This window comes from Schistocerca serialis, chromosome 3 (genome assembly GCF_023864345.2).
Source record: "Schistocerca serialis cubense isolate TAMUIC-IGC-003099 chromosome 3, iqSchSeri2.2, whole genome shotgun sequence".
In the NCBI taxonomy this organism is placed as follows: Eukaryota; Metazoa; Arthropoda; class Insecta; order Orthoptera; family Acrididae; genus Schistocerca; species Schistocerca serialis.
Window position 1 is genome coordinate 392,749,812 of NC_064640.1, and position 27,221 is coordinate 392,777,032.

At 41.6% G+C, this 27,221-nt stretch overlaps 1 protein-coding gene across 1 annotated transcript in view; it reads left to right on the forward strand.

Moving 5' to 3' along the window:
- Positions 1–820: 820 nt before the first annotated feature.
- LOC126470884 (glutamate receptor ionotropic, kainate 5-like) overlaps positions 821–27,221 on the forward strand; it is a 168,351-nt gene continuing 141,950 nt past the window's right edge. Inside the window, exons 1-2 of the mRNA XM_050098907.1 lie at positions 821–1,186; positions 6,943–7,043. Of these exons, the coding sequence (XP_049954864.1) occupies positions 821–1,186; positions 6,943–7,043 (467 nt within the window). The remainder of the gene's footprint in view (positions 1,187–6,942; positions 7,044–27,221) is intronic.

A 27,221-nucleotide genomic window follows, 5' to 3' on the forward strand; every position in this document is an offset into this window, starting at 1 on the left:
CCGCTGCAAAACCACTTATTTGTGTCATTCTTCAGTTTTCATCATTTCTCACTTTCCAGCGATGTATGAAGTAAGTAATTCATCTTGTTATTAACTTAATAATCATTTTTTAGTACAAATACAGTGTGGAATGTACTTCTCAGCGACTGTACTATCTTATAATCGAAATACAATTAGTGGGACTCATGTGTCCCAGCAGACATTATTTGTAAAGATCGGCAGGACAATTGATTAATGGGTATTCATCCAGGAAAAAGAGGGGATCAATGCCCACTTTCTTCCCAGCAAAGAGAGGAGTCTCTAGTGTGCCAGATGACGTCCGGCTCGTGAACGTAGACAAACATGCACGGAAAGACAGTGGCACTAGGAAGCGATGCATATTCTGCATATCTCTAAAGAGAAGAGAACAAAAGTTGTTTGCACTGCTTGTGGTGTACTACCCTGTGCCACATCATGTTTTTCCAAGTTTCATGGCATGTAAAGTTTTGTAAGTATTGATCATGTATCATGAAAACTGAAATGTAATGAATATTTTTTACACTGGCTCTACACAAATAAAAAGATTACATGCATGTATAATTTGTAGTTATTTTATTCTCTGCAAAATCCTGTTTATGGCTAAAAAAATAAAATTACAAAATCAGTCAGTCAGCAGAAAAGGTATCTAGCATTGGTTCACGGGACATGTGTGTCCCACTTCCTGTTGTGAAAAAATGGAGAACTTAAAAAATATTTTGGTGGTGAAAATATAATAATGGGACTGAAAAGAAACTGTTATCACCTTAATATTTTAAAAATCTGTAAAAAATGAATTTTATCCATGAAAGGGTTAAGACATCAACAAGCACACTGCATCATCCAAACAAGCTGCTTGTTGCTCCAGCTGCCAACCAACCACACTTCTCGTTGGCTGCTGGCGGTGGCCCAATCGAGCGCCGCGCAGTTGCTGAAGCTGGCGCAGCTACCTCTCAACCGCGAGTTGCTGATACTGGCGCCAGTGCCACCGCCGGAGCCTCATTTAGGGCTGCGTCTACTGGAAGCCTTCCGTGTGGCCCCCAACAGCCACATGCGCGTGTTGCACTTTGCCGACTGGCTCGTGGGACACCATCTGCACCCACACCCACCGCCCTTGGAGAGACGCAGGGCCGACTTCCGAGGTGCCACCCTTAATGTCTCCATTAAAAACGTAAGTCACACACGGAACTCTAGTTGTGGGGAAGCCAGATGTCACACTGAAATTTATTGGAAGAAATTTCAGATTATAAAATTCATCCACGATGAAGACGTCTTACAGATCCCTCATCTGACCGATTCTTCAATATTATCCGCCACTCAAAGACCTTTGTTGTAGTTTATTCATTATGTCGAAAGACTGATTTGAAACATATTTATAAGCAGGTCTGTTCTGTCCAAACCTTGTCATGTCTGCTTTATTCCTGCACACCACATCGATTTGTACGTACTTACTGTGTTCAAACCTTTATTCCCCTCTACAATTCCACAATACCTTCTCCCAAACTCCCTCTACCATATATTTCACTATGCTTTGATGTCTAAGGCTGTATTCTATAATCAATCGCTTCTTTTTAGTCAAGTTTCCCAGAGAGCTCTTTTCTCCCCAATCCGACACGAGAGAAGGTTCTCCACAGAACATACTACTATGTTCGGGCGTCTCTTGGACAATAGTTACAGCTTGTAACGGATCATTTGCTGGCCGTGACCGACGGCGAGTGCTGGCCGATATTGTGGGCAACTTCGACTTCTCTTCTTTCTTGGGGCTCCGGCTATTCTCCAGCCTGAAGACAATAGTCTGGTTTTTGATAATACTGCTAATGAATGATGGCTTTACCCTTCTGTGTGGTCTTCAAAAACTAGCGTGTTTCCCTCAGAAAGGCTTCCGTTTCCTAGTACGCTTTATGAAACAAACTCTTAAAAGTGTCGGCAGTTAGCAACACTTCTCAATAGAACTTCGAGAGTTACCAGGATATGGTCAATCACTGTGCCTTCTTTCTGCTCTTGAAAACATTTGGCCGGAACGTGTGCAAGTGGAAAGAATGTCATGGAACTATGAACAGATCGCGAAATCGAATAGTCGGTTGGTGGCCCTGGTAGGGTGCAGGAGGCGAGTTTGTGCCCTATGGCGGGGAGGTGGTGTGGTGGTATATTTCAAGAGTGTGTAGTCAGAGATCAGTAAAGTTGTTATCACGGTTGGAAAGCTCATAAAGTGTTCGGAAGTGGGTTCCGTTGCATAAGTGTGAGAGACGGTTACCCTGTTGTGTGTTTTCAAGGTGAGTGTTGCTACTTAGCGAGTGTACACGGCTGCTCAGGAAGGGGCCGCCTAACACAGCCTGTGGCAATTACCTAGTTGGAGCCGTTCTCTGATGAACGAAGCGGACATGGAGAGGGATACTGTAAGAAATAAACTGCGTTTGGCTTCAGCGGAACAACAGTAACAAAAATACTTGACATTTCAATTGCATGTTTAAGCCAACCGGGATTCATGTGCATATTTACTGAGTCGTGAAACTTTTTAAAACTGGTGAATGGACAGTTCATGAATGCACCATGATGACTGTCATGCGCTATGTGCGGTTAGATAAGCACACACATTTACAAAGCGCACTTTCAACTGCTTTAGAATGAACCAACCATAATAAGCCACCAGTCAGTCCAATCGAAATGTTCTCTTTGTGCCATGTACATCATTCCTGAATTTATAATTTGTGTCAGGTTGCCATAGATTGTTTAGTGAATCACAAATCTATTTTTTTTTAATCATACTTTGCAACATCGGTAAAACTGACCAGAAGACTACTATGCTTTTCATCAAAGTATTTGAAGCCAGCAGAGGTGCTGGCTATGTCTATATTTTGTCCAGCATTACAATTACTCAGATTTTTTACACAAATATTTGATTTTGATTCACCCTTTCTTCGTGATATTTCATCACGCGTACTACATTTTTCGATTTCCTCCCTTTCATTTTCTATTCTCATTCGTTTTGGAGGTACAAAAAACTTAGGAATATTGGTCAAAAAAATGGCTCTGAGCACTATGGGACTCAACTGCTGAGGTCATTAGTCCCCTAGAACTTAGAACTAGTTAAACCTAACTAACCTAAGGACATCACAAACATCCATGCCCGAGGCAGGATTCGAACCTGCGACCGTAGCGGTCTTGCGGTTCCAGACTGCAACGCCTTTAACCGCACGGCCACTGCGGCCGGCGGAATATTGGACATTTTTCATTCTATTCACTATGCTTTTACACCTCACCATACTCTAACTGAACAACATTCATGTACTATTGCTCTCTTCCAATTCATTGTTGGAGAAATAAATTCTTTTACTGCCGACAACACTTTCGCGCCGTAGCAATGAGCTGAGTTTCGTGACAGGGCATAATAGAGACATTCATGCTCAAATGTGTTGCTTATTTGTATTAGTGATCATGAAATTAATTAAATGAAGGCTGTTGAACAACAGTTACTCTATGAATGCCACCTGTTATTAGATCGCAAAGGTTGGCATTAGTTTCTCTGGCAACAACTTCCTACTTCTATCAAGTCCCGATCAGCGTACCCCTTACAAATAAACACCCCTTCAGCAAATGAAAAGAAATGTAACAACGATATGCTACTTCAAACTAGCACCAGACAGTTGTAAACTACTATTTGAATTTTGAACCGGTAAGCTTCCGTCATGTGAGATTTGTCACGCTCTTGTTTTGTTACACACACTGCAGGACTGGTACACACTGCACCTGGTTCCTCTGCCGAGACCTGTTTGGTTTGGGTGACATTGCTAGTAGCTACAATAATCCTAACATAGCACTAGACTTCACCGAAGCACATAACTCTTGTTGCCTAGCAAGGAAGTTAGATAGTAATGGAGTTGCCTTCCATAAATCAGAGTTCCTTGGGAGAGAACCAGTAACTGTTACAGCAGGTAGGAAGAGATGGAGACCCCTCGTACCCTTTGCACCACCAGGTAGATGAGAACTGTTTATCTATTTTGTGGTAGCATTTCAGAAGTGTCATGTTGCGCGAGTTACTTGATGATCCGGAAGCGTTTTTTTTTCTTCTTCTTTTTTTCTTTTCCCTTCGCAGAGCATGCGTATGACTGACCATTTGTGACAAGTTGAAACTTTTGTTACCCTCATCCAGGTAGAAAGAAATGGTCCTAACCAATTTTGGGATATGATCGTCTTTGGCAATACACTTAACCTGCACAACAGTTCGTCTAACAGGTGGAAACCAAAGAAAGAGATTCTGTTCCGCGTAACCTCGTAAGCATCTAATCGATCCCATTTACTGCGCAGATAAAGCAGTTAGTTGGTACTCTGACTGATCAAGATTAATCATAGAGATTTTGGTGAGCAGGAAGTGCAAAAGTCAGTCATAACGAGGGAGAGAGCCCAAATTTGCCTGAGTTATTGAAATATGTCGTGTAACATGTGTTTGCATATAATTAGTCAAACAAATATTTTGGTGATAATGTTCTTGTCGGGTCTGCAGATCCGATAAGAAGATTTACGGGTAATGTGTAAGGAAATTTTACGTAGTCACAAAAAACTATATTTTGCTTTGAAACCTGAGGAAAGGAGTGCATTAGTTTTGGTTATCATCTTTTATTTGCTGACGAATAAATGAAATGGTATTTAGGAACGCACTATCGGACGGAGACGAGCTAGAGAGATAAATAGCTGCAGTGAGAAGCGACAATGGATTGCGATGGCGTGATATGTAGCCTGCAGGCCGTAACACAGTCATGTGTGGCTAACGGTTCAACTATCAAGCGTGTAAAATTATGTCGGTAATTGTCGTCCCATGAACAGTAAATATCACTCTCCCGCTACTCCTCTGAGCTCGAGAGCTCTCAGTACAAGACTTCACCGACATAGCGTATAGCGCGGTCTTCATTGTGGTGAGCACTGGCCGCACGATGCGGGTGTTACGTTTCGTCTGCTTCAGACAGCTGAGAAAAGCGAAACTAAGTGATCCTACTTGGTTCTATTCAACGACTCTGTCATAGCGGGAAAACGGCATACTGTCGTGTTCGGTACTAGTTTGTACTGCCACGCTAAAGGGACATTTGAACAAAAGCTAGATCACTTTTACAAGCGAGTTCTGCAGGAAATCTACAGATGTATTAGGTTGCCGTAAACTGGTTGGTCCTAACCACCAAATACCTCCCAGCGGAGGTATTCTTGCAGTCATGGTGTCCCCCTGCATACAAAGAAACCTATATGTCACTGTCATATTGCAGAGAATTAGTAATTACACTACTGGCCATTAAAATTGCTACACCACGAAGATGACGTGCTACAGACGTGAAATTTAACCGACAGGAAGAAGATGCTGTGATATGCAAATGATTAGCTTTTCAGAGCATTCACACAAGGTTGGCGCCGGTGGCGACACCTCCAACGTGCTAACATGAGCAAAGTTTCCAACCGATTTCTCATACACAAACAGCAGTTGACCGGCGTTGCCTGGTGAAACGTTGTTGTGATGCCTCGTGTAAGGAGGAGAAATGCGTACCATCACGTTTCCGACTTTGATAAAGGTCGGATTTTAGCCTATTGCGTTGCGATTTATCGTATCGCGACATTGCTGCTCGCGTTGGTCGAGATCCAATGACTGATAGCAGAATATGGAATCGGTGGGTTCTGGAGGGTAGTGCGGAACGCCGTGCTGGATCCCAACGGCCTCGTATCACTAGCACTCGAGATGACAGGCATCTTATCCGCATGGCTGTCAGGGATCGTGCAGCCACGTCCCGATCCATGAGTCAACAGACGGGGACGTTTGCGAGACAAAACCATCTACACGAACAGTTCGACGACATTTGCAGCAGCATGGACTATCAGCTCGGAGATCATGGCTGTGGTTACCCTTGACGCTGCATCACTGACAGGAGCGCCTGCGATGGTGTACTCAACGACGAACCTGGGAGCACGAATGGTAAAACGTCATTTTTTCGGATGAATCCAGGTTGTGTTTACAGCATCATGATGGTCGCATCCGTGTTTGGCGGCATCGCAGTGAACGCACATTGGAAGCGTGTACTCGTCATCCCCAAACTGGCATATCACCCGGCGTGATGGTATGGGGCGCCATTGGTTACATGTCTCGGTCACCTATTGTTCGCACTGACGGCATTTTGAACAGTGGACGTTAAATTTCAGATGTGTTACAACCCGTGGCTCTGCCCTTCATTCGATCCCTGCGAAACCCTACATTTCAGCAGGATAATGCACGACCGCATGTTGCAGGTCCTGTACGGGCCTTCCTGGATACAGAAAATGTTCGACTGCTGCCCTGGACAGCACATTCTCCAGACCTCTCACCAGTTGAAAACGTCTGGTCAATGGTGGCCGAGCAACTGGCTCGACACAATACGCCAGTCACTACTCTTGATGAACTGTGGTATCATGTTGAAGCTGCATGAGTAGCTGTACCTGTACACGCCATCCGAGCTCTGTTTGACTCAATGTCTAGGCGTATCAAGGCCGTTATTACGGCCAGAGGTGGTTGTTCTGGGTACTGATTTCTCAGGATCTATGCACCCAAATTGTGCGAAAATGTAATCACATGTCAGTTCTAGTATAACATATTTGTCAAACTATTACCCGTTTATCATCTGCATTTCTTCTTGGTGTAGCAATTTTAATGGCCAGTGGTGTATGAACTACATCAAAATTAAAATCATCAGAACTTATTTCTGTTCCCAATTAACGTGCGCGTAGCTGGTGCTTGCTACTGATACCTCCGCATTTATTTACAGGAAATATCATGATTTTCGTGTCCGCTAAGGATACTGTTAATTTATATGAATGATTTAGTAGTAATAATGCCAGTCTGTCTTTCAGTCCATATATCGAAACTTCTGTTGAAACGATAACACGAGGTTTCGCTTTAACGAAATTTCTGTGTTACAGGATCCTCCATACGCCATTAGGAACATTATGAATGGGACCTTATACTTCAGTGGTTACTTCTATGACACGTGGCACCTGTTGTCAGAGCAGTTAAATTTCACGTAAGTCTTTCTTCACTTTGTTCGCTTTTGCCTGCTGACCATGGAAGTTTAATTGATGTGGTCGCAGTGACAGTGTTCGTGTATTGAACTAGTTTAAGATAGCGTCAGTGCATATACTTTCACTCGTTACTCGAAAGAAAATAAAAATTTGAAAAAGAGTAAATCGTTCAGGATGTTTTTCGAAAATTATTACAAATTGTATCTAGATTATTAATTGATGAGAACTTAAAATTGAAAAGTAAGTTTGAGCTGATTGTAAAATGAATAGATTACTTTACTCCTGCTATACAAACATCTTTCAACTTTAGGAACTAATAAATCAGTGTCTTACCTTTTATATTTAGCTGTCATTTACATTCCTCCTTTACAGGGGCATGCTGACAAGGCCAAGTTGTCACTCTACACCCTGTGATTAATGATAGTGAAAGCGATATAAATATATTTTTTAATGGGATAAAACGGTGATGAATTCATGACGTGATGTTCTCGATGTGGTTATTTGTTTCCTCTGAAGATGATGATAGTAGATAGGGCCGTACCGAGGGCTTGGGGAGACCGATACTCGCCTAGGGAGCAGGCACAGAGCGGGCGCAAACACTAACCGTGAAAAGACTGTTAAGGAATTAACAGGCAGAAGTATGTGAGTACTGCCGCCCCTCGTGTTCGTATCTTGTGCCTACGAGAAGAAGCAATTTTCCTTGCCCTGCGACCGTAAATACACGCTATTGTCACAGTCTCATTTCGTCCTAGCATCATAAAGACACCTTTATTACCGAAGAAAAATCTACCACAAACACGATTTATGTGGCAACAGTCCGCTAGGTTCACACCTGCCAGCTGCACAGCTCACTCACGTTCAACAATGGAGTTGATGCTGCTATTTCGTCACAGTATTATTGGACCTCAAAGGTCGGTGAGCACCTGGTTAAGGAAATACGCTGTTCCACCGATAAGTCCCAAATTTTGTCGATTTCCGCCGACTGACGTCTGGAGCGAGGCGCAACGGTGGAGGGAGCAAGCATAAAAAATGGAAGGGATTTATAATTTACTTGTCCTCAAGCCAGGTAACCAAACATGTGCTCTGCCATTGCTCACTGACTGCATGCTCAAGCAGTACCTATGTGTCTGGTATTTTGTTGTTCATCCAGTGTGAATGAAACTCTGATACACGCTAAAGCATCACAAGTCTTAAGTTTCTTTGTTGATTATTGTGCAACACGTTTAACCCAGGTAGTTCTTGTATCAAACCCCACTAGACAGTCGTTTTCCTTGTGGCCAGTCGTGCCTATGTGGCGAGTCGTTCGAAGGCGTGTATCCAAGCAAACCGCAGCAATATGGCACGGTGAGTGCATGTTAAATGCGCCGGTAATTAGTGGGATTGTTTCATTACCGCTGGACCACGCCGGTGATGTACCGCCAGCGAGGCAGCAGCATAAACATCCACTATCGCATGAGACTGTGCGTAAAGAGGAGAATCCGACGACGTAACGATACACGAGAGTAGTAGGGCAACAAGAACACAGCCCCACGTTGCATTGTTGTCAAATTTATTCAAGATGGCAGATCCAAGATGGCGGCGATGGATGTAGCAACGTCCTAATTAAGTCATGGCGAGAACTATAGTCTGGGAGACGAGTCTTTGGTATTGAGAGCTCAGTAGCGTCTTTCCGTTGCCTAGCGACCGCAGGCAGGCAGCCAATGACGGCCTGACTTTGAACGGGTAGCAAGGGCCACGCTGCCGCTCTGAAACCCGGTCGCGCACGCTTATGAAACTTACCAGTGTCTCGCGTGCAGGCGGTGCGGTCGTTCGTCGTTTGTCTGAAGTTGAATTCGCAGTTTATTTCGTTTTTGTTGTTTTTAGTGTTTCTTTGTTTATGTTTCGTTGTAAACAATGTCTAGTGCGGCGGGTAGTACCAGCCCAACACAAGAAGTGAAACGGAGGAAGAAAAGTGTGCTACACACCCGGGTCTGTGAATTCGTGTGCTCTGTGAGGGATTACTTTGAGAAAGAAAAGGACAAAGGTGGGCACTTAATTCCTGTTGTTCAGGTTGTGAAGAGAACTGCAGCAGCATTGAAAATAAGTAAGAACACTGTTGTAAAGATAGGGAAAGAACAGATTGTGATGAGAGTGGCACAACAAAGCTGCACATACCAGGAAAGAAGCGACCGAGAAATAAGCAGGTGACAGCTTTGGACGTCAGAAAGACGCTATTCGTCGTCATATATACAGCTATTATAAGAGAAGGGAACATCCCACTCTATCTAAATTACAGGTGTCGCTTCAGAAAGATGATCTTTTTAAAGGGAGCAAATTTTCATTGTGTACAGTGTTGAAAGATATAGGCTTCAGCTATTCACTGTTTAACGGATGCAAAATATTAATGGAAAGGACAGATGTAGTTGCATGGCGGTGCAGATTTCTGCGCAGGATCATGGGTGCGGAATTCGAAGGTATAGTGTGGTTAGATGAAACTTGGGTCAATGCCAGCCATTCTTTACGTAGAGGCTGGAATGATGGAACGCCCGAGGGGACAATGGCAGTGCCTGTTGGCAAAGGAGGGCGTATTATTGTCTTACATGCAGGAACATCGAAATGTTTTGTGCCAAACTGCTTGAAAATGTTTCGGTCAAAAAATACGGGAGATTACCATGAAGAAATGAACAGTGTAGTATTTCAAGAATGGTTCGAGACATCGCTTATGACGAATCTGACAAGTCCATCAGTGATTGTTATAGACAATGCGCCTTATCATTCCGTTGTTCACGATAAGGCACCAACCTTGGCAACAAAAAAAGACGATATCATTCAGTGGTTGAAACGGCGAAAAGTAGATTTCAGAGAAGATTTAAGGAAGGCAGAACTGCTCGAAATTGTGGCACAAAAGAAACCCCAATTTCCAACATATGTAATTGACGAGATTGCTAAAAGGCACGGGCATGAAATTGTTCGGCTTCCTCCATATCACTGTCACTTCAATGCAATTGAAGGAGTGTGGGCGCAGATAAAAAATTACATTGCTGCAAACAATAAAAAATTCACGATCTCTGAAGTGGAAACTCTCCTTCCAGCAGCTATCAATAAAGTGACAAGCGAGACGTAGGCTAAAATTGTAAACAGCACTGCAAGTGCCATCAGAGAGGCGGCCAAAACCGAAAGGGTTGTGGAAGAATGCATCGAAAATTTAATTATACATCTGGGAGAGAGCAGTGATAGTTCGAGTAGTGCTGAGGAAGACAATGTCAAATCGGATTCTGACAGTGATGTGAGTAACTACAGTAACTACAACGTATTCAGGAATGTAAGGAGGGAGTTTGCTATCGATCTACAACCAGATCATCATATTGTGAGTACTTTCTTCAGATTATAACTCTTAATACACTGACCAATTATTCTGTAGCTTGTAGTAGAACAAATTAATAATGCTAATACTTAACAATGGAAACCAAAACTGCTAATGTTCAACAACTTGCGAAAATAGTTTTCATTTCAGATGTGAAGTTTAACAAATAACTTTATTATGTTTCAGCATCTTAGATACGTGTACTAAATAGCTCTTATCAGTTTTCGAGTTAATATATTTCAAGCATCAACTTTAAATAAATTCACGCGTACCAATACGACTTGTATTTTGTCTGGCTTTTATTTCTGCTGCTAGAGAATGCGTGTAGCAGACAGGGCGCCGCGTGCTGTGAGCCACGTTCGGCAACAGCACCGTCTGCCCGCCGGAACTGTCAGTACCAATCACTCGTCTCACGGACTATAAGTCATGGCGAAAACTTCAAATGTTTGAGAGAAAATAGATCAATTGGGCTACCTTCACTAAACTAACCCCTTCCCTCCCTCTCCCCCTCCCCTCCCCCACCCCTCCTCCCCAAGAAAATGACGGGAAGAAATGGCGGGAAAAAGGTCACTTGGGCTATGTCCACTACTACTGGTATTAGCTGTAGTGTTGTAGTATTAATACAAGTAGTTGCTTTCTTAGCAGACATAGAATTTCGAGACTGCTATTGTTAGTTCTATAAGTAGTTCTACTAGTGTAAGTGAAACTAGGTAATGTAGGCATATAGTTTTTCTACAGTAACTGTAAAATCTACCATGAGTGAGAAGTGTGGGCTCTATCGTAGGTTTGTGAGTAGTGGGTTACAGTGTGCGATTTATTCAAAGTATTTTCATTGGGGGAACGCAGAGGGGAACCCAGTGGGCATTCTAGTGAGATCCTCTCCTGGGAATGCAGAATCTGTAGTAGAAATAAGTTGATAGAGGAGCAGGAGCGTAAGATCTGTGCCCTTCAGGTGCTGTTACAACGCGAAAAAGAGGAACTTGATAGGTTGAGGAGGGTGAAGGGTGATGGGGAATGGGAACTGGCAGTTGTGAAGAAGGCAGCTAGGAGGAGGAGGTATTCAGACAGTTATACTTTGCGTTTATGCAATAGATTTGACCAACTGTCAGAGTTGAGTGGAGAGGAGCCTCTTCTAGCTGTAGATGTAGGGAACATGCAGCAGTCCTCAGCAGTTAGGTGGCCTAGATCAGTTGAAAAGTCTAACAGAAAGAAGAGGGTTCTGCTGCTAAATTCGTGTGATGTGATGCAGACTGTGTTTTTTCCAGCTAGGGTGCAGGGGAGCAGTAGCACAGCTGTAGACAATATTTTTATTCACTCCTCATTACTAGATGGGCATTCTGTTAGCAAAACGGTGAATGGCCTTTCAGACCATGATGCACAAATTTTAACACTAAAAGGCATTTGTACTCAAACAAATGTCACATGTAATTACAAACCACGTAGGAAAGTTTTAAACCTTGTCAGGGAATAAGAATGGCAGGAGGTTTACAGTGCTGATAACATAGATGACAAATACAATAATGCTTTCCTTAACATATTTCTCATGCTCTTTGAGAAATGCTTTCCATTAGAACATTCTAAACGGGGTACTAGTAGTAATAGGCAGCCTGGGTGGTTGACTAGTGGGATGAGGATATCATGTAGAACAAAGTGGGAATTGTATAAAAATGTTAGAAGTAGTCACAATCAAGCTACAGTAGTCCATTACAAACAGTACTGTAAGGTGCTTAAAATGTTATTAGGAAGGCGAAGAGTATGTGGTATGCAAACAGAATAGCTAATTCATAGTACAAAATTAAAACGATATTGTCAGTTATGAAGGAAGTGTCTGGTCAGCAGCACAAAGTCGATTATATAAAGTCAGTTCATAGTAAAAATATTTAGGTTACTGAAAGTGAGATATATGTGCAGCATTTAACAGTCATTTTCTGAGCATTGCTGGTGAATTAAATAAAAATTTAGTTCCTGCAGGGAATCATATAACTTTCTTGGCAAATGCCTTTCAGATTGATGTCTGAAATACTATTCTGTGATTCAGACAGGGGGGAGATTGAGTCAATAATTAAATCACTGAAGACTAAGGACTCTCATGGATATGATGGAGTGCCTAGCAGACTATTAAAGTACTGTGCTGCACATGTTAGCCCTGTATTTAGCCATATTTGTAAGTTTTCCTTTAGGAATGGTCAGTTTCCTGAGCGATTAAAGTACTCAGTAGTAAAGCTGCTTTATAAAAAGGGAGAAAGGGATAATTTAAATAATTTTAGACCTATCTCTATGCCATCAGTGTTTGCTAAAGTTATTGGAAAGGCTGTGTATGTAAGAATAAATGATCATTTTATATCATACAATTTGCTATCAAATGTACATTTCGGATTTAGAAGTTGTTTAACAACTGAAAATGCTATATTTTCTTTTCTCTGTGAGGTACTGGATGGGTTAAACAAAAGGTTTCGACCTATAGGCATATTTTTTGATTTAACTATGGCATTTGATTGTGTTGATCACAAAATATTGCTCCAGAAGTTGGACCATTACAGAATATGGGGAGTAGCTCACAATTGGTTCACCTCTTACTTTAGCAACAGACAGCAAAATGTCATTATTCACGATGTTGAGAATGACTATGATGTGGTATCTGAGTGGGGTTCAGTCAAGTGGGGGGTGCCCCAGGGATCAGTGTTGGGGCCACTCCTGTTCCTTATTTATATCAGTGATATGCCCTCTAGTATTACGAGTAACTCTAAAATATTTCTGTTTGCTGATGACACTAGCTTGGTAGTAAAGCAAGTTGTGTGTAACATTGTCTCAGTTTCAAATAGTGCAGCTAATGACATAACTTCATGGCTTATGGAAAATAAACTAACGCTAAATCACAGTAAGGCTCAGTTTTTACAGTTTCTAGGATGAAAGTAAACCTTTATTTTGCATGCAGTGTTTATTTAAGGAGTTTGAGTTGTCATAGGCAGTAGCTCCATCCAGTGTGTTCACCATGAGGTCTCGAATCCAACTGACATAGTACACCATAGGGTCACCAGAGGGTACTGTCGTCCCTCCAATGATGTAATCCAAAATGGCGGTCTGGGGAAAAAACTGCAGGAGAAGGACTCAGTCTGTGTCCAACTGCTGGAGAGGAAGGAGTGTACTTTATTTATTTTCAGTGAGGAGTTGAACAATTTATTTTGGGGAAGCCGGCCGAAGTGGCCGTGCGGTTAAAGGCGCTGCAGTCTGGAACCGCAAGACCGTTCCGGTCGCAGGTTCGAATCCTGCCTCGGGCATGGATGTTTGTGATGTCCTTAGGTTAGTTAGGTTTAACTAGTTCTAAGTTCTAGGGGACTAATGACCTCAGCAGTTGAGTCCCATAGTGCTCAGAACCATTTGAACCAACAATTTATTTAGGGATGTATTTCACGTAGTTTATTTATCATGCTGATACAAAAGACTCGCCCTGCCGTGTTTGAGGTCACAATACATAGCCTACAGACCTGCAGACTGCTCGTAAATTACTGAAATAATGCAGTACACTGATATACAGACATGAAAAGAACTTGTAAATTGTCAAGATAATGCATGTATAATGCGCTGCAAACATGCCCACTAATTGTAAACTGTAGAAAAAAAATGCATTGCACAGCCTACAGACCTGCAAAATGCTTGTAATTTAGCTACATAATGCAGTGAACTGATGTACAGACACGTAGACAACTCGTAAATGCTCAAAATATATATAAAACGCTCCGTAAACAGGCTTGCTAATTGTAAACTGTCGACGTAATACACTGCACAGCCTACAGACCTTTAAACTACTCGTAAATCGCCGAAATAATGCAGTATACTGATGTTCTGAAAAGAAAATAACTCGTAAATTGTCAAAATAATGCATGTATAACGCACTGGGGACACGCTGACTGATTGTAAATTGTGGAAATAATGTATTGCACAGCCTACAGACCTGCAAACTACTCGTAGATCACCGAAATAATGCAGTATACTGATGTACTGACACGAAAACAACTCGCAAATTGTCAAAATAATGCATGTATAATGATCTGCAAACACGCTCACTAATTGTAAACTGTCGAAATAATGTATTGCACAGCCTACAGACATGTTCACAAAATAATGTAGTACACAGATGCACAGACACGCTCACTATGTATAAAACTGGCAAAATAATTCATGGAAAACTCAATTCAATTTATTGCTCATAACATGTAATTTTACAAGTATGTGCGTTTTCAACTAAGTATAAAGTTTTTACAATTACATTGTTTTAATTTACATTATTTCTTATTATATTATAATTCATGATTAATTTAAGTTGTAAGGACATTTTTGGATTAGCCACTGCTTGACTCGCTTTTTAAAAGTATCCTCTGTCAATATCTTAACTTCATTTGGTAACAAGTTATTAAAAACAGTTCCTTTGACATATGAGCTTTTCACTGTTAAAGTTTATCTTCTGTTAACCCATAACTTCCCAGCGTGTCCATATGGACACAGTTGTTGACTAGTTTTGTTTTTACTTCGTTGTTGGCTTACAATTACTTTTTGCGTTGGCGGTCACCTATTGTTTTCAGGGAGGGTTTGAATTTTACGTACATTGTGTTAACACTTCATTGTTACCATTTACACTGTGATTGTGACAGCCTGTATTTCAGGGAGTGCCTTGACGTCCGCAATGGAGCATGTTGATGTAAAGTAAGTAATGTTTCGTAAAGAACTTCTTCATTCTGGCATGTGAAACTGTTTGCAGTATATCTAAATATGTTTTTAGAGATTTTCATTTGAGAAAAGTTGTTATCCATCTATTCAATTTCTGTTTATGAAGTGATTATTTCAGCCGTGTCCATATGGACATGCTGAGCAGTTGCAGGGTCAAAAATGATTTCGTTTCTTTTTCTCTTTTCATATCATAACAGAGGTATGGCAGAATCTTTAGAGCCTGATTTGACTGTTCAGGATGTTTTAGACATCCTGTTTGAGGATTGAAACGCTCATCAGGCTGATGGAATTAACATCACGCCCCCTGATCCAGCAGTCCTCATGAATGAGGATTCGGGTGATGAAGATGAAGGAGGAATAGCAGATAATCTCAATCCTAGACAACATCGGGCTGAAGCTGAAATAAGATTAACAGACACACACACAGAAACAGATTTCAGAAATATAGATTACAGGAACAGAAATATGCAAAAAAAACCTGGGTTCATGGTGCACTAATTTCAAATTTGAAGTCTTTTCCTGATCCATGCTTTGACACGTATGTTGATAAGTCTGCAGTGGAAATTTTCGAATTAATCTTTGATGACGATCTGATACAATTCCTAGTTGATGAGTCAAACTCAAGAACTTTCCAAAGCCTAATATAACTTGTGAAGAAATGAGGTGTTTTCTGGGGATCCTCATTCTAAGTAGTTATAACTCTCTCCCTAATAAGAGGTTATACTGGGATTGCAATTTAGACACATGAAACGATTTTGTATGCAATCCCATGAGGAGAAATCGTTTTGAACAAATTCTTAGATTTCTGCACTGTAACGACAATAACAAATTTGATGAAAAGGACAAGATGTGGAAAATTATACCCTTTATTGAAATAGTAAGAGACAAATGTAATGAGCTGTTTGTTCCTCAGCAACATCTGTCTTACGATGAATCAATGATAAAATATTTTGGGAGACACTCTTACAAGCAATTTATCAGGGGGAAACCGATGCAATTTGGATATAAATCATGGTTTTCATGCACTACTTCTGGATATCTGGTAAATTTTTCCTTTTATCAAGGAAAATCACCCAATCCAAATACAGTATATGGAGCACAGTTTGGTAAGGCTACTGCCCCACTTGTTCAGAGGATAGATGATTTGACACTGGATGTGAAGCTACTGCAATCCCACTTTTTCTTTGACAACCTATTTACAGGTTTTTCTGTTCTGTCATACCTGAGAGAAAAGGGCTATGGAGCAACAGGCACTATCAGAGAAAACAGAGTTCCCAAATCGTGCCCAATTTCCTCAAAGGAAGCGCTAGTTAAAAAGGAAAGGGGGCATTTTGAATCCTCACTTTGCAAGGATGATGGTGTTATAGTCACAAAATGGGTGGACAATTCAGTGGTTACTGTAGCTTCTACCTGTGAAGGAGTTGAACCTGTATCATTTATAAAAAGATATTCCGCAAAGGAGAAGAAGACAGTTCAAGTACAACTTCCTCAAATTATCACAGCCTATAATAAACACATGGGAGGAATGGATAGGATGGATGAAAACATTGCCATGTGCAGAATAAACGTTCGAAACAAGAAGTGGTACTGGGCTTTACTTTCTTGGTTGATTGACGTCTCTGTACATAATTCGTAGCAGCTGAAGAAAGGAACTGGAGCTAGGACTACTCAACTTGAATTCAGAAGAGAAATTGTACAAGTTTACCTAAAAAGATATATGAATCCCATAAAAGGAGCAGGCAGGCTGTCTATCAGTCCTATACAAATAGGATACAAATCGCGTGTTCCACATGATATCAGATATGATGGTATAAAGCACTATATCAAGAAAACTGAGAAGAAGAGAAGATGTGTAGGTTTGTACTGCAAACAGAAATCATCAGCTGTTCGCTCAAAATGTGGGAAATGTGATGTAGGACTGTGTCTAGAATGCTTTGAAGTGTACCATGAAAGTCAGTAAAACAAATGATTGTGAATTATTTTGTGTATGGTGTTATAAATTGGTTTGTAAGAATTATTTTGTTCAGATTTTGCCTTACTTGTATTAAAAATCTGATTAATAAAACATATCTTCAAATGTATTTCAATATCACAGAAAATGTTTCAAATATGCATCTGAGTGCCCATGGTGTCCATATTGACACGTTATGTTACAGACAAACTAAGACAGAGAAGAGTCAAGTAATAGCTTATATGTACTACTTAGATGCACAAGATGTCAAAAAACTGAAAATAAATTTAAATATCCAATTTTGAAAAATTCGGGCAGTTAAGGGTTAACTATGTGTAAGTCTTCTCTGTGCCTTGTTTCACAGTTGTGAACATCCATTTTTCTTTTTGTGATCTTAGTGTCTTCTTTCACTAGCATTATAGTTTCTAGTATATACATGGCATAAACTGTGACAATATTGTGTCTAATGAATAGGGTTCTGCAAGAAGTTTCTGGTTTTACTTTTTCTATGATCATCAAGACTCGCTCTGCGGTATGAAAATCCTTTTCATATTAGTTTGGCATGTTCCACTCCACAGTACTATTCCATAAGACAAGAAAGGGTACACTAACCCATAATATATAGTCCTTAGGATTTCAGAATTAAGATATGCTGATAATCTTAATACATATAGACTGGGTGTTATCTTTTTACAGACATAATCTGCTTGCTGCTTCCATGGAAGTCGATCATCTATGCATAAACCCAAGAATTTACAGTCTGTACAGGTTTTTGGGAGAATTTTATCAGTCACAATATTTTTTCTGTTTGGACCAAATGGTTCAAAATGAATAATATTAGTTTTTTCTATGTTTACTTTCAGGTTGTCTCTTTTGAAGAAAGCTCTTGCCTTTTCAATAAAGTCATGTATATCTTCAACTGTCCGCAGCTCGTGGTCGTGCGGTAGCGTACTCGCTACCAGCGCCCAGGTTCCCGGGTTCGATTCCCGGTGGGGTCAGGGATTTTCTCTGCCTCGTGATGACTGGGTGTTGTGTGATGTCCTTAGGTTAGTTAGGTTTAAGTAGTTCTAAGGTCTAGGGGACTGATGACCATAGCTGTTAAGTACCATAACACTCAGAGCCATTTGAACCATTTTTTTTATCTTCAACTTGGCTGGGCTTGCTGTCTGTCGAGTAGACACCAGACATGTTTTTCTTGTGGTCTTCAGCCCTGAGACTGGTTTGATGCAGCTCTCCATGCTACTCTATCCTGTGCAAGCTTCTTCATCTCCCAGCACTTACTGCAACCTACATCCTTCTGAATCTGCTTAGTGTATTCATCTCTTGGTCTCACTCTACGATTTTTACCCTCCACGCTGCCCTCCAATACTAAATTTGTGCTCCCTTGATGCCTCAGAACATGTCGTACCAACCGGTCCCTTCTTCTTGTCAAGTTGTTCCACAACTATTCAATACCTCCTCATTAGTTATATGATCTACTCATCTAATCTTCAGCATTCTTCTGTAGCACCACATTTTGAAAGCTTCTATTCTCTTCTTGTCCAAATTATTTATTGTCTGCATACATAGTGATCAACTGCTTATTGTCAAGAGAACTTCAGGAATCATTTACATATCATATGAATAGGACTGGACATAAAATGGAGCCCTGAGGAACACCAAAATCAGTATTTCTTATACTTGACCTTCTTCTCGCCAGTAATTCTCCATTAGAGTACATAATCTCTGCGCAGTGCTGTCTACCCTTTAAATATGTTTCTAGCAATTGCATAAGTTTTCCAGTGACACGATTCTTCGCAATTTTTGATAGGAGGACATCATGATGTACTCTAACAAAAGCCCTTGAGAGGTCCAGAAATACTTCTGCTGCTTGGGATTTTTCATTTATTTTTTCAGGTACATGATGGACAAATTGTACTGCTGCTGATGTGGTACTTCGACCTTTTCAGAAACCATGCTGGAAATCACTTAATATGTGAGCATTGTTGTAATGTTCCAGGACTTTTTTAAATATTATTTTCTCTATACGTTTGCTGAAAGTTGAGATTAGGGCAGTTGGTCTGTAGTTCTGTACATGCATTATTTCTCCCATTTTGTGTATTGGTGTAACTATAGACAGTTTCAACTTATCAGGGAACAAACCATCTTTGAGAACACAGTTTCATACATGAAATAGTGGTTTCATTAGTTCTTGTTTGCATTTGTTCAATACATATGGAGAAATTTCATCTAACCTTGCTGATGTTTTGTTTCCAAGGTTCAGAATGTGACACAGGCTTACTGTGGCTAGTGTACTGCAGTTCTGCTTGTTATTGCACTCAAAGGAGTGCTGTATATCCTGTTTCATAGACACATCATTTTGAACAGCATCTATGAAATAATTATTAAAAATATTGCTGACTAGATGGGGATCAGAGATATCTTCATTAGTCACAGTTAATTGTACATTATTAGTTTCTGTTTCATTATTTCTGATTTTATTTATAATTGGCCATCAAGTCTTTGAAACACTATCTGAACCTCATATCTCTTGACTGATTCTTTCTGATTTTAACCTCCTGACTTCTTTGCGGTAGTTATATTTGTACTGCTTGTAGAGTTCTTCATGTAACTCTGAGTTAGTCAGTTTGTGTAAGCTATACATGTTTACCGTTTTCTCTTTCAGGTCTTTTGTTTTAAAATCTAATGCCACAGGTTTTGATCTTAAAGGTTGATTGTTCTGGACATTAATTTTTTTAATAGCATGGCTCTATTTAAGTGCTCAGTCAGAATTTCTGTGAGCATGTTTTATTTATTATTGACCCCAATGATATAATCCTTTCATCATAAGAATAAACCTCACGTAAACATTGCACTATGTATGCTCCCGCAGTTGCTGGAACTTCATTGGATTTTCGTTTCACGTGGGACTGCAGCCAATCTGTCTCGAGTACTGTCAAGTACAATAATAAGGGTACGATTTGTGCTGTGCGTTACACGCACATCGAGTTAGCGATAACACAAGACAACAACTTTACCCGCGCATTTAACTTGGACAGTACTGGCTCGTCAGCTGGTACAGCTAGCCTGCAGTGGCGTTGCCAGCTGCAGTTCACACGTAAAACGAGGCGAGCAGAGGAGCAATACAGCTTTGAATGTCATTTAATTTTTAAGCGGAATGAACTAGTACACTGAAAATCTCCCACAATACGCTCCTTAGACGACTAGACGAAAACAGCAACACGTTATCGTTTCTAGCTAACGTACAATTGTAATTAAAAACAAGAATGATGAAAATTCCTGACTTAGCCACAGGCTAATTTTTCAGCGTAAGCTGTGTGTAACGTAAGAGAGTAGTGAAGGATTTCACCGTACAGTAAAATATTGAAGACACTGAAGGTATTACATACAATCAGCCGTCTGGTAATCTCTTAGCTTCTTCCTTATCGCAGAAATACATTTCAGTTCTGGAAGTGTCAACTGCTACGGTTATAACTAGCCTATCAACAACAGAATCCACGAAGCCAACCAGGCGTAGCATTTTCTGTTCTTCTTTTATGACGAGCCATTCTATATCCCGCCAGCATTCGGCAGTGACGTGAGAAAAAGCTGCGTGCGTTAGTTAAAAAGCTTAACAATCTCATTACTTCTCGGGACAAATCCCGCAGCTTGGCTCCAGATCAATTCTGTTGGGTTCATATTGTAATGGTACCGTAGCAAATGTAAAAATGCAGCATTTGTATGATGTGCTCGATGCTGTGAAAATGATTGTTTTTCATGTTTCTACGACACTCATCTACCTCTGTGGTATAAGACGATAGACATAGTCCAAATAACGGTAATTTGGTTTTTAATTTTTGCCTTAAAAATTAAATTGTTATGTTTTCTTAATTTAAACAACATTTATGATCAGTCTTTCATAAAACATCGGTAGTTAAGGATTTGTATTTGAAGTGGAAAAAGGAATTTCGCGTCCAATATGTAATTAGAAACAAGAAGACGTGCATTATTCATAAAAAATGATGATGAGTTTTGTAATTACGAGATATAGGTGCTTCAAATTGAACGAGGAAAAAAATTAGGAGGTTTGAACCAACACACAAATAACTACATTAAATTCACGTGCCTTTACGCTATTGATTGCGCATTACGTGCAATGTGAGTTGGTATATCAACTGCTGTATATACGACGCTGGGAAAACTGCAAAGTCGATTATCTCCGGAAATTTACAAGAAAAACCGTTAAGAACAGCCTATTCCTCCGCACTTTTTAACCATGTTCCCCTCGCATCTTTCACTACGGAACAGAAGGCACCCTCAGCCATTTTTATACTGCTCATTAACAGCGCGACAATCAGAGGACAACGATGCAGAGGCTGGGACTGTACACGGTTTTTGAAATAAAAACTACGTAGCTAAAGCGTGATTAAGAAAAACTTTGATGGCTGTTAATACATTTGAATATCTTAAAGTTTCATTTATCGTAATTTAGTAATAAGATATCTAATACATAAGTAGGACCTACTTCCAAGAGTGTAACAACACCAGTGTACGTGTGCTATGGCTTCTGACCAATCATCGTATTTGTATTTGTTTACATCAGGTTTATTCTTATGATGAACGGATTGTAGCCATTACTAATTCCCATGATTCCTGGCTTAAACTATGTCTTAATGTAACAATGTTGTCTGCAGATAGTAATTCGCCTGTGCTCATACATTTTTCTTGGTTTGAACTTGGTATCACATTTTAGCACTAGTATTTGTTCTAAATGATCTGAGAGGTGACCACTTATGACGTCTGATGAGATGATGTGGTCATAATTTGTGATAATATGATCATTTGAACCACAATGTGTGTTAGCTATTCTGCTGGGTACAAGTCCAAGAAGACCTTTGTCCCGTAAGACAGGGCTTCCTTAACGATCATGTAAAGTGTTGATGTTCAGATCTCCCAGTAAGAGAAGATGTACATTTCTACTACCTGACGTTAATTTACTTAAAACTCTATCAAGTGATTTCAGAAAAACATTTCCACAGAGGGATCTATATACACCTATGACATGGGAAGGAACAGTGCAAAATGTGAGTTTAAGAATTGCAACTTCGAAATGTTTGTCAACACAGAAATTGTTTGCCTATAGTACTTTTTCCATGGTGATTATGAACTCAAATTTTCTTGAGTAGATGGCAACACCACCACCTTTATTATCTGTTCTGCAGTAGAATATAGCTAGGTTGTAGCCTTCTAATTTGCAATATTGATTGTTTTCCACTGTTTTCTGAGATAGACCACTGTTTTCTGAGATAGTCTTGTGATAAATAATTCAAAAGCAACTACTTTGTTTCCTAAACCCTGTACATTATAATGAAAAAACGATAAATTATTCTCGTATGAACTGAAGCCTGTTTGAAGCACATATGAAACACATACACTTACATCTAGTGTTGCACTGGTGGAAGTTTTATTGTCCTAAAAAAACATAGCTTTTGTCCTGGCGATGTATTGTTTTACTGAGCTGACATTTCGTGGATGATTCTTTCAAGTATTCGTTATTTTTGTCGTTGAAAGGGATGGCCTCTGTAGCACAACACTGCACATTTAATTTGCAGTTCACCACTTCTTGTATCAGTTTTATAACTAAGTTCTGCCACAGTCTGTTGATATGTAAGCTATGGGATGTATGGAATCTTCTTCCTATACAGTTTATGTCCACAAATATTACATTTTTGTATTACTTGCATATATTTAAGATCTGTTTATTTGCGCTTCGCACTTCTTTGTTTACACACGACCAGACTGGCACGTCATGTCGATGTGAAACAGAGAAGACGATCACGTTTGAGTTTTTCAGCTCGTGTAGCCTTCTTTTGAGTGAAATCACTAGGTCTTTCGTTTCTTTTTTTTTGTGCTACATTATTTGGTCCCGCTAAGAACACGAAAAAGTCGTTATTTGTTGTTGGTGTTTCCATGTCATGGTTCATGGAAGTCACTGCCTGAAATTTTGCGCCTGGTTTCACTGTGCTATTTATTTTGTGATTGCTTCTAGACTGAAATTCTGCTGCTACTTTCCGTCCTTGACTGTCTGCATATAGGTTTATTTTACACGTTTTTACTGGCTGATGATAACGGTTTTTAGGCCTCTCGGTACTTCGGTGTCCCGTGGTGACACTGTTTTTTTGTCTTTTTTGTCAGTATTAGTTGATAATCCATCTTGAGGAACACTTGATTTTGATTCCGGTCGGCTACTACACTCACGGTTGAATTCTTTTTTATTTCCTGTTGTTGAAAGCGACTCTGTCGTTCTTTGTTTCTGATGTCCTTTTTCTTCCCATGTGCTTCGGCGCAGTTCGTTGAGATATCACAGTCTACAGTTGAAAGCACTTCAAAACAGTTTTCATGTACAAAGATTGTCTCACCGCTATATTTACCGTTTACACGATTTTGCCATTCTTGCGTGCTGTTTTTGTAAGTGACTGTAGACCACTTTTCGCTAGCAGCCGTGATGCTTTGCGGAACTTGTCGAGTATTCGGCTCACTTTTTCCAAGTTGAAAATTCGAGATATCCACTTTAAGAGCACTGATTATAAATTGTAAGCTCGACGCATGTTCCTTTAACTTCGTGATTTCGTCTTTACAATTAGTACACGCCTTCTTTTTAACGGCAAAATTAACTCCTCTCTGTGGCCGCCATCATCGGATAACGCTCTGCAAATATGCTCACAACGCTTAAATAGCCGAAATCATGCAGTGCACAAACACTCATTGTACATAAAAATGCTTTCGAACTATCGTTACGAAATTCGACAGTGACTTATCAGAGAACTGTTCCCTACTGAGTTCCAAGGCGGAATGATGACCGGAAGAATTCTTCCTAACGATCCTAACAGGACAGCCTGTCACATGCGAGATGCCTCCGGTCGTGCACGTGTTTACCTAGTCACCATGGGTGACACATAGCTTTCATAGCTGTGGGTCCAGCACCAAGTGAGGTGTTTGCATAGTGGCTCACCCTCGCAGGTGTAGCTAAAAGGTTGTCAGCGTTATACTGATGTCACATGTCTTTGTAAATAAGAGCCAAGTCTCCCTTTCAGAAATCGTACAGTGTCACAGAAACAGTCAAAGGTCGTTTTTGTTGTTGTAGGAGCTTTCATGATGTCTGAGCTTGTCTGAATGGAACTGCTTCTCCTAACAGGCCATGTTTACGAAAATAGCCCAGAATAACACCGAAAGCATTCTTCAAAATGGCTCTGAGCACTATGGGACTCAACTGCTGTGGTCATTAGTCCCCTAGAACTTAGAACTAGTTAAACCTAACTAACCTAAGGACAACACACACACCCATGCCCGAGGCAGGATTCGAACCTGCGACCGTAGCAGCAGCGCCTCTCCGGACTGGAGCACCTAGAACCGCACGGCCACCGCGGCCGGCGAAAGCATTCTTAAAAAAAAAAATGTGTGTGAAATCTTATGGGACTTAACTGCTAAGGTCATCAGTCCCTAAGCTTACACACTACTTAATCTAAATTATCCTAAGGACAAACACACACATCCATGCCCGAGGGAGGACTCGAACCTCCGCCGGGACCAGCAGCACAGTCCGTGACTGCTGCGCCTCAGACCGCTCGGCTAATCCCGCGCGGCGAAAGCATTCTTCCTAATGGTCCTAATAAGGCACCCCTTCCATTACGTGTTACCCTTCCCAGACATCATAACGTCATGCTTTCAACATACGTCTCAGAAACAGTAAACGTTCTCACGCTAAAAGCCTTCATCATGTCTGTGAATGCTTGCGAAAACACCATTACTCGTAAAAGCATTCCTGTTGTTTGGGAAAAGAGCACTGTCTACGGACAGACGGGAAAATCAGAACAATTACGCAAACAGAATTTGAAGCATTGTCCTACAGAAGAGAAAAATGGCTGGAATTTTCGGTGTCCTACAGCTGTTGGTCTGGAGATGTCCCAATGCGTCCGCAGCTCGTGGTCGTGCGGTAGCGTTGTCGCTTCCACGCCCGGGTTCTCGGGTTCGATTCCCGGCGGGGTCAGGGATTTTCTCTGCCTCGTGATGACTGGGTGTTGTGTGCTGTCCTTAGGTTAGTTAGGTTTAAGTAGTTCTAAGTTCTAGAGGACTGATGACCATAGATGTTAAGTCCCATAGTGCTCAGAGCCATTTGAACCATTTTTGTCCCATGCCACAATGGTGGATGAGGAACAGTATCCCGCCAGAGATGGATGGTCTGCTTCAACTAGTCTTTGAACACTTAAACATAGAAGACATCACATTACTCTCAGAACTTTCTGCAGATAGCTTGCCCCCATCTTGTTCGAATCAGTCTGTAGAGGCTCCTATGTTCCAGCACAAAGGATGTCTTGTGAATGAATGGAGCATTCTGATTGGCCGTAGCTGAATTTACTCGCCAAACTGCTGCTGCTGGTGTGGCAGCACTGTCTGCCACTTGTTTCTGCAGACAAGACTTTCAGTAGCAAAACTACACTCCTGGAAATTGAAATAAGAACACCGTGAATTCATTGTCCCAGGAAGGGGAAACTTTATTGACACATTCCTGGGGTCAGATACATCACATGATCACACTGACAGAACCACAGGCACTTAGACACAGGCAACAGAGCATGCACAATGTCGGCACTAGTACAGTGTATATCCACCTTTCGCAGCAATGCAGGCTGCTATTCTCCCATGAAGACGATCGTAGAGATGCTGGATGTAGTCCTGTGGAACGGCTTGCCATGCCATTTCCACCTGGCGCCTCAATTGGACCAGCGTTCGTGCTGGACGTGCAGACCGCGTGAGACGACACTTCATCCACTCCCAAACATGCTCAATGGGGGACAGATCCGGAGATCTTGCTGGCCAGGGTAGTTGACTTACACCTTCTAGAGCACGTTGGGTGGCACGGGATACATGCGGACGTGCATTGTCCTGTTGGAACAGCAAGTTCCCTTGCCGGTCTAGGAATGGTAGAACGATGGGTTCGATGACGGTTTGGATGTACCGTGCACTATTCAGTGTCCCCTCGACGATCACCAGTGGTGTACGGCCAGTGTAGGAGATCGCTCCCCACACCATGATGCCGGGTGTTGGCCCTGTGTGCCTCGGTCGTATGCAGTCCTGATTGTGGCGCTCACCTGCACGGCGCCAAACACGCACACGACCATCATTGGCACCAAGGCAGAAGCGACTCCATCGCTGAAGACGACACGTCTCCATTCGTCCCTCCATTCACGCCTGTCGCGACACCACTGGAGGCGGGCTGCACGATGTTGGGGCGTGAGCGGAAGACGGCCTAACGGTGTGCGGGACCGTAGCCCAGCTTCACGGAGACGGTTGCGAATGGTCCTCGCCGATACCCCAGGAGCAACAGTGTCCCTAATTTGCTGGGAAGTGGCGGTGCGGTCCCCTACGGCACTGCGTAGGATCCTACGGTCTTGGCGTGCATCCGTGCGTCGCTGCGGTCCGGTCCCAGGTCGACGGGCACGTGCACCTTCCGCCGACCACTGGCGACAACATCGATGTACTGTGGAGACCTCACGCCCCACGTGTTGAGAATTCGGTGGTACGTCCACCCGGCCTACCGCATGCCCACTATACGCCATCGCTCAAAGTCCGTCAAATGCACATACGGTTCACGTCCACGCTGTCGCGGCATGCTACCAGTGTTAAAGACTGCGATGGAGCTCCGTATGCCACGGCAAACTGGCTGACACTGACGGCGGCGGTGCACAAATGCTGCGCAGCTAGCGCCATTCGACGGCCAACACCGCGGTTCCTGGTGTGTCCGCTGTGCCGTGCGTGTGATCATTGCTTGTACAGCCCTCTCGCAGTGTCCGGAGCAAGTATGGTGGGTCTGACACACCGGTGTCAATGTGTTCTTTTTTCCATTTCCAGGAGTGTATTTTGTACAGATCGCCATATTGCACTGACAGTCAAACCTTGCAAAACTGGTCTTGACACTTCCTCAATTATACTGCTCTGCCACTGGCGATGGAAGCTTGAATATTTCAGAATGAATCCGATCTCCAACCCGGCTATATATCACCGCATTTCGTGTCGATGTAGTAAACACACAATTCGTATCCTATACCAAACAAAATCATCACTTCCGCATCCTGCATACAGCTAGCAACCACCAGACAGTCGTACATATATCACGAAGAGAGA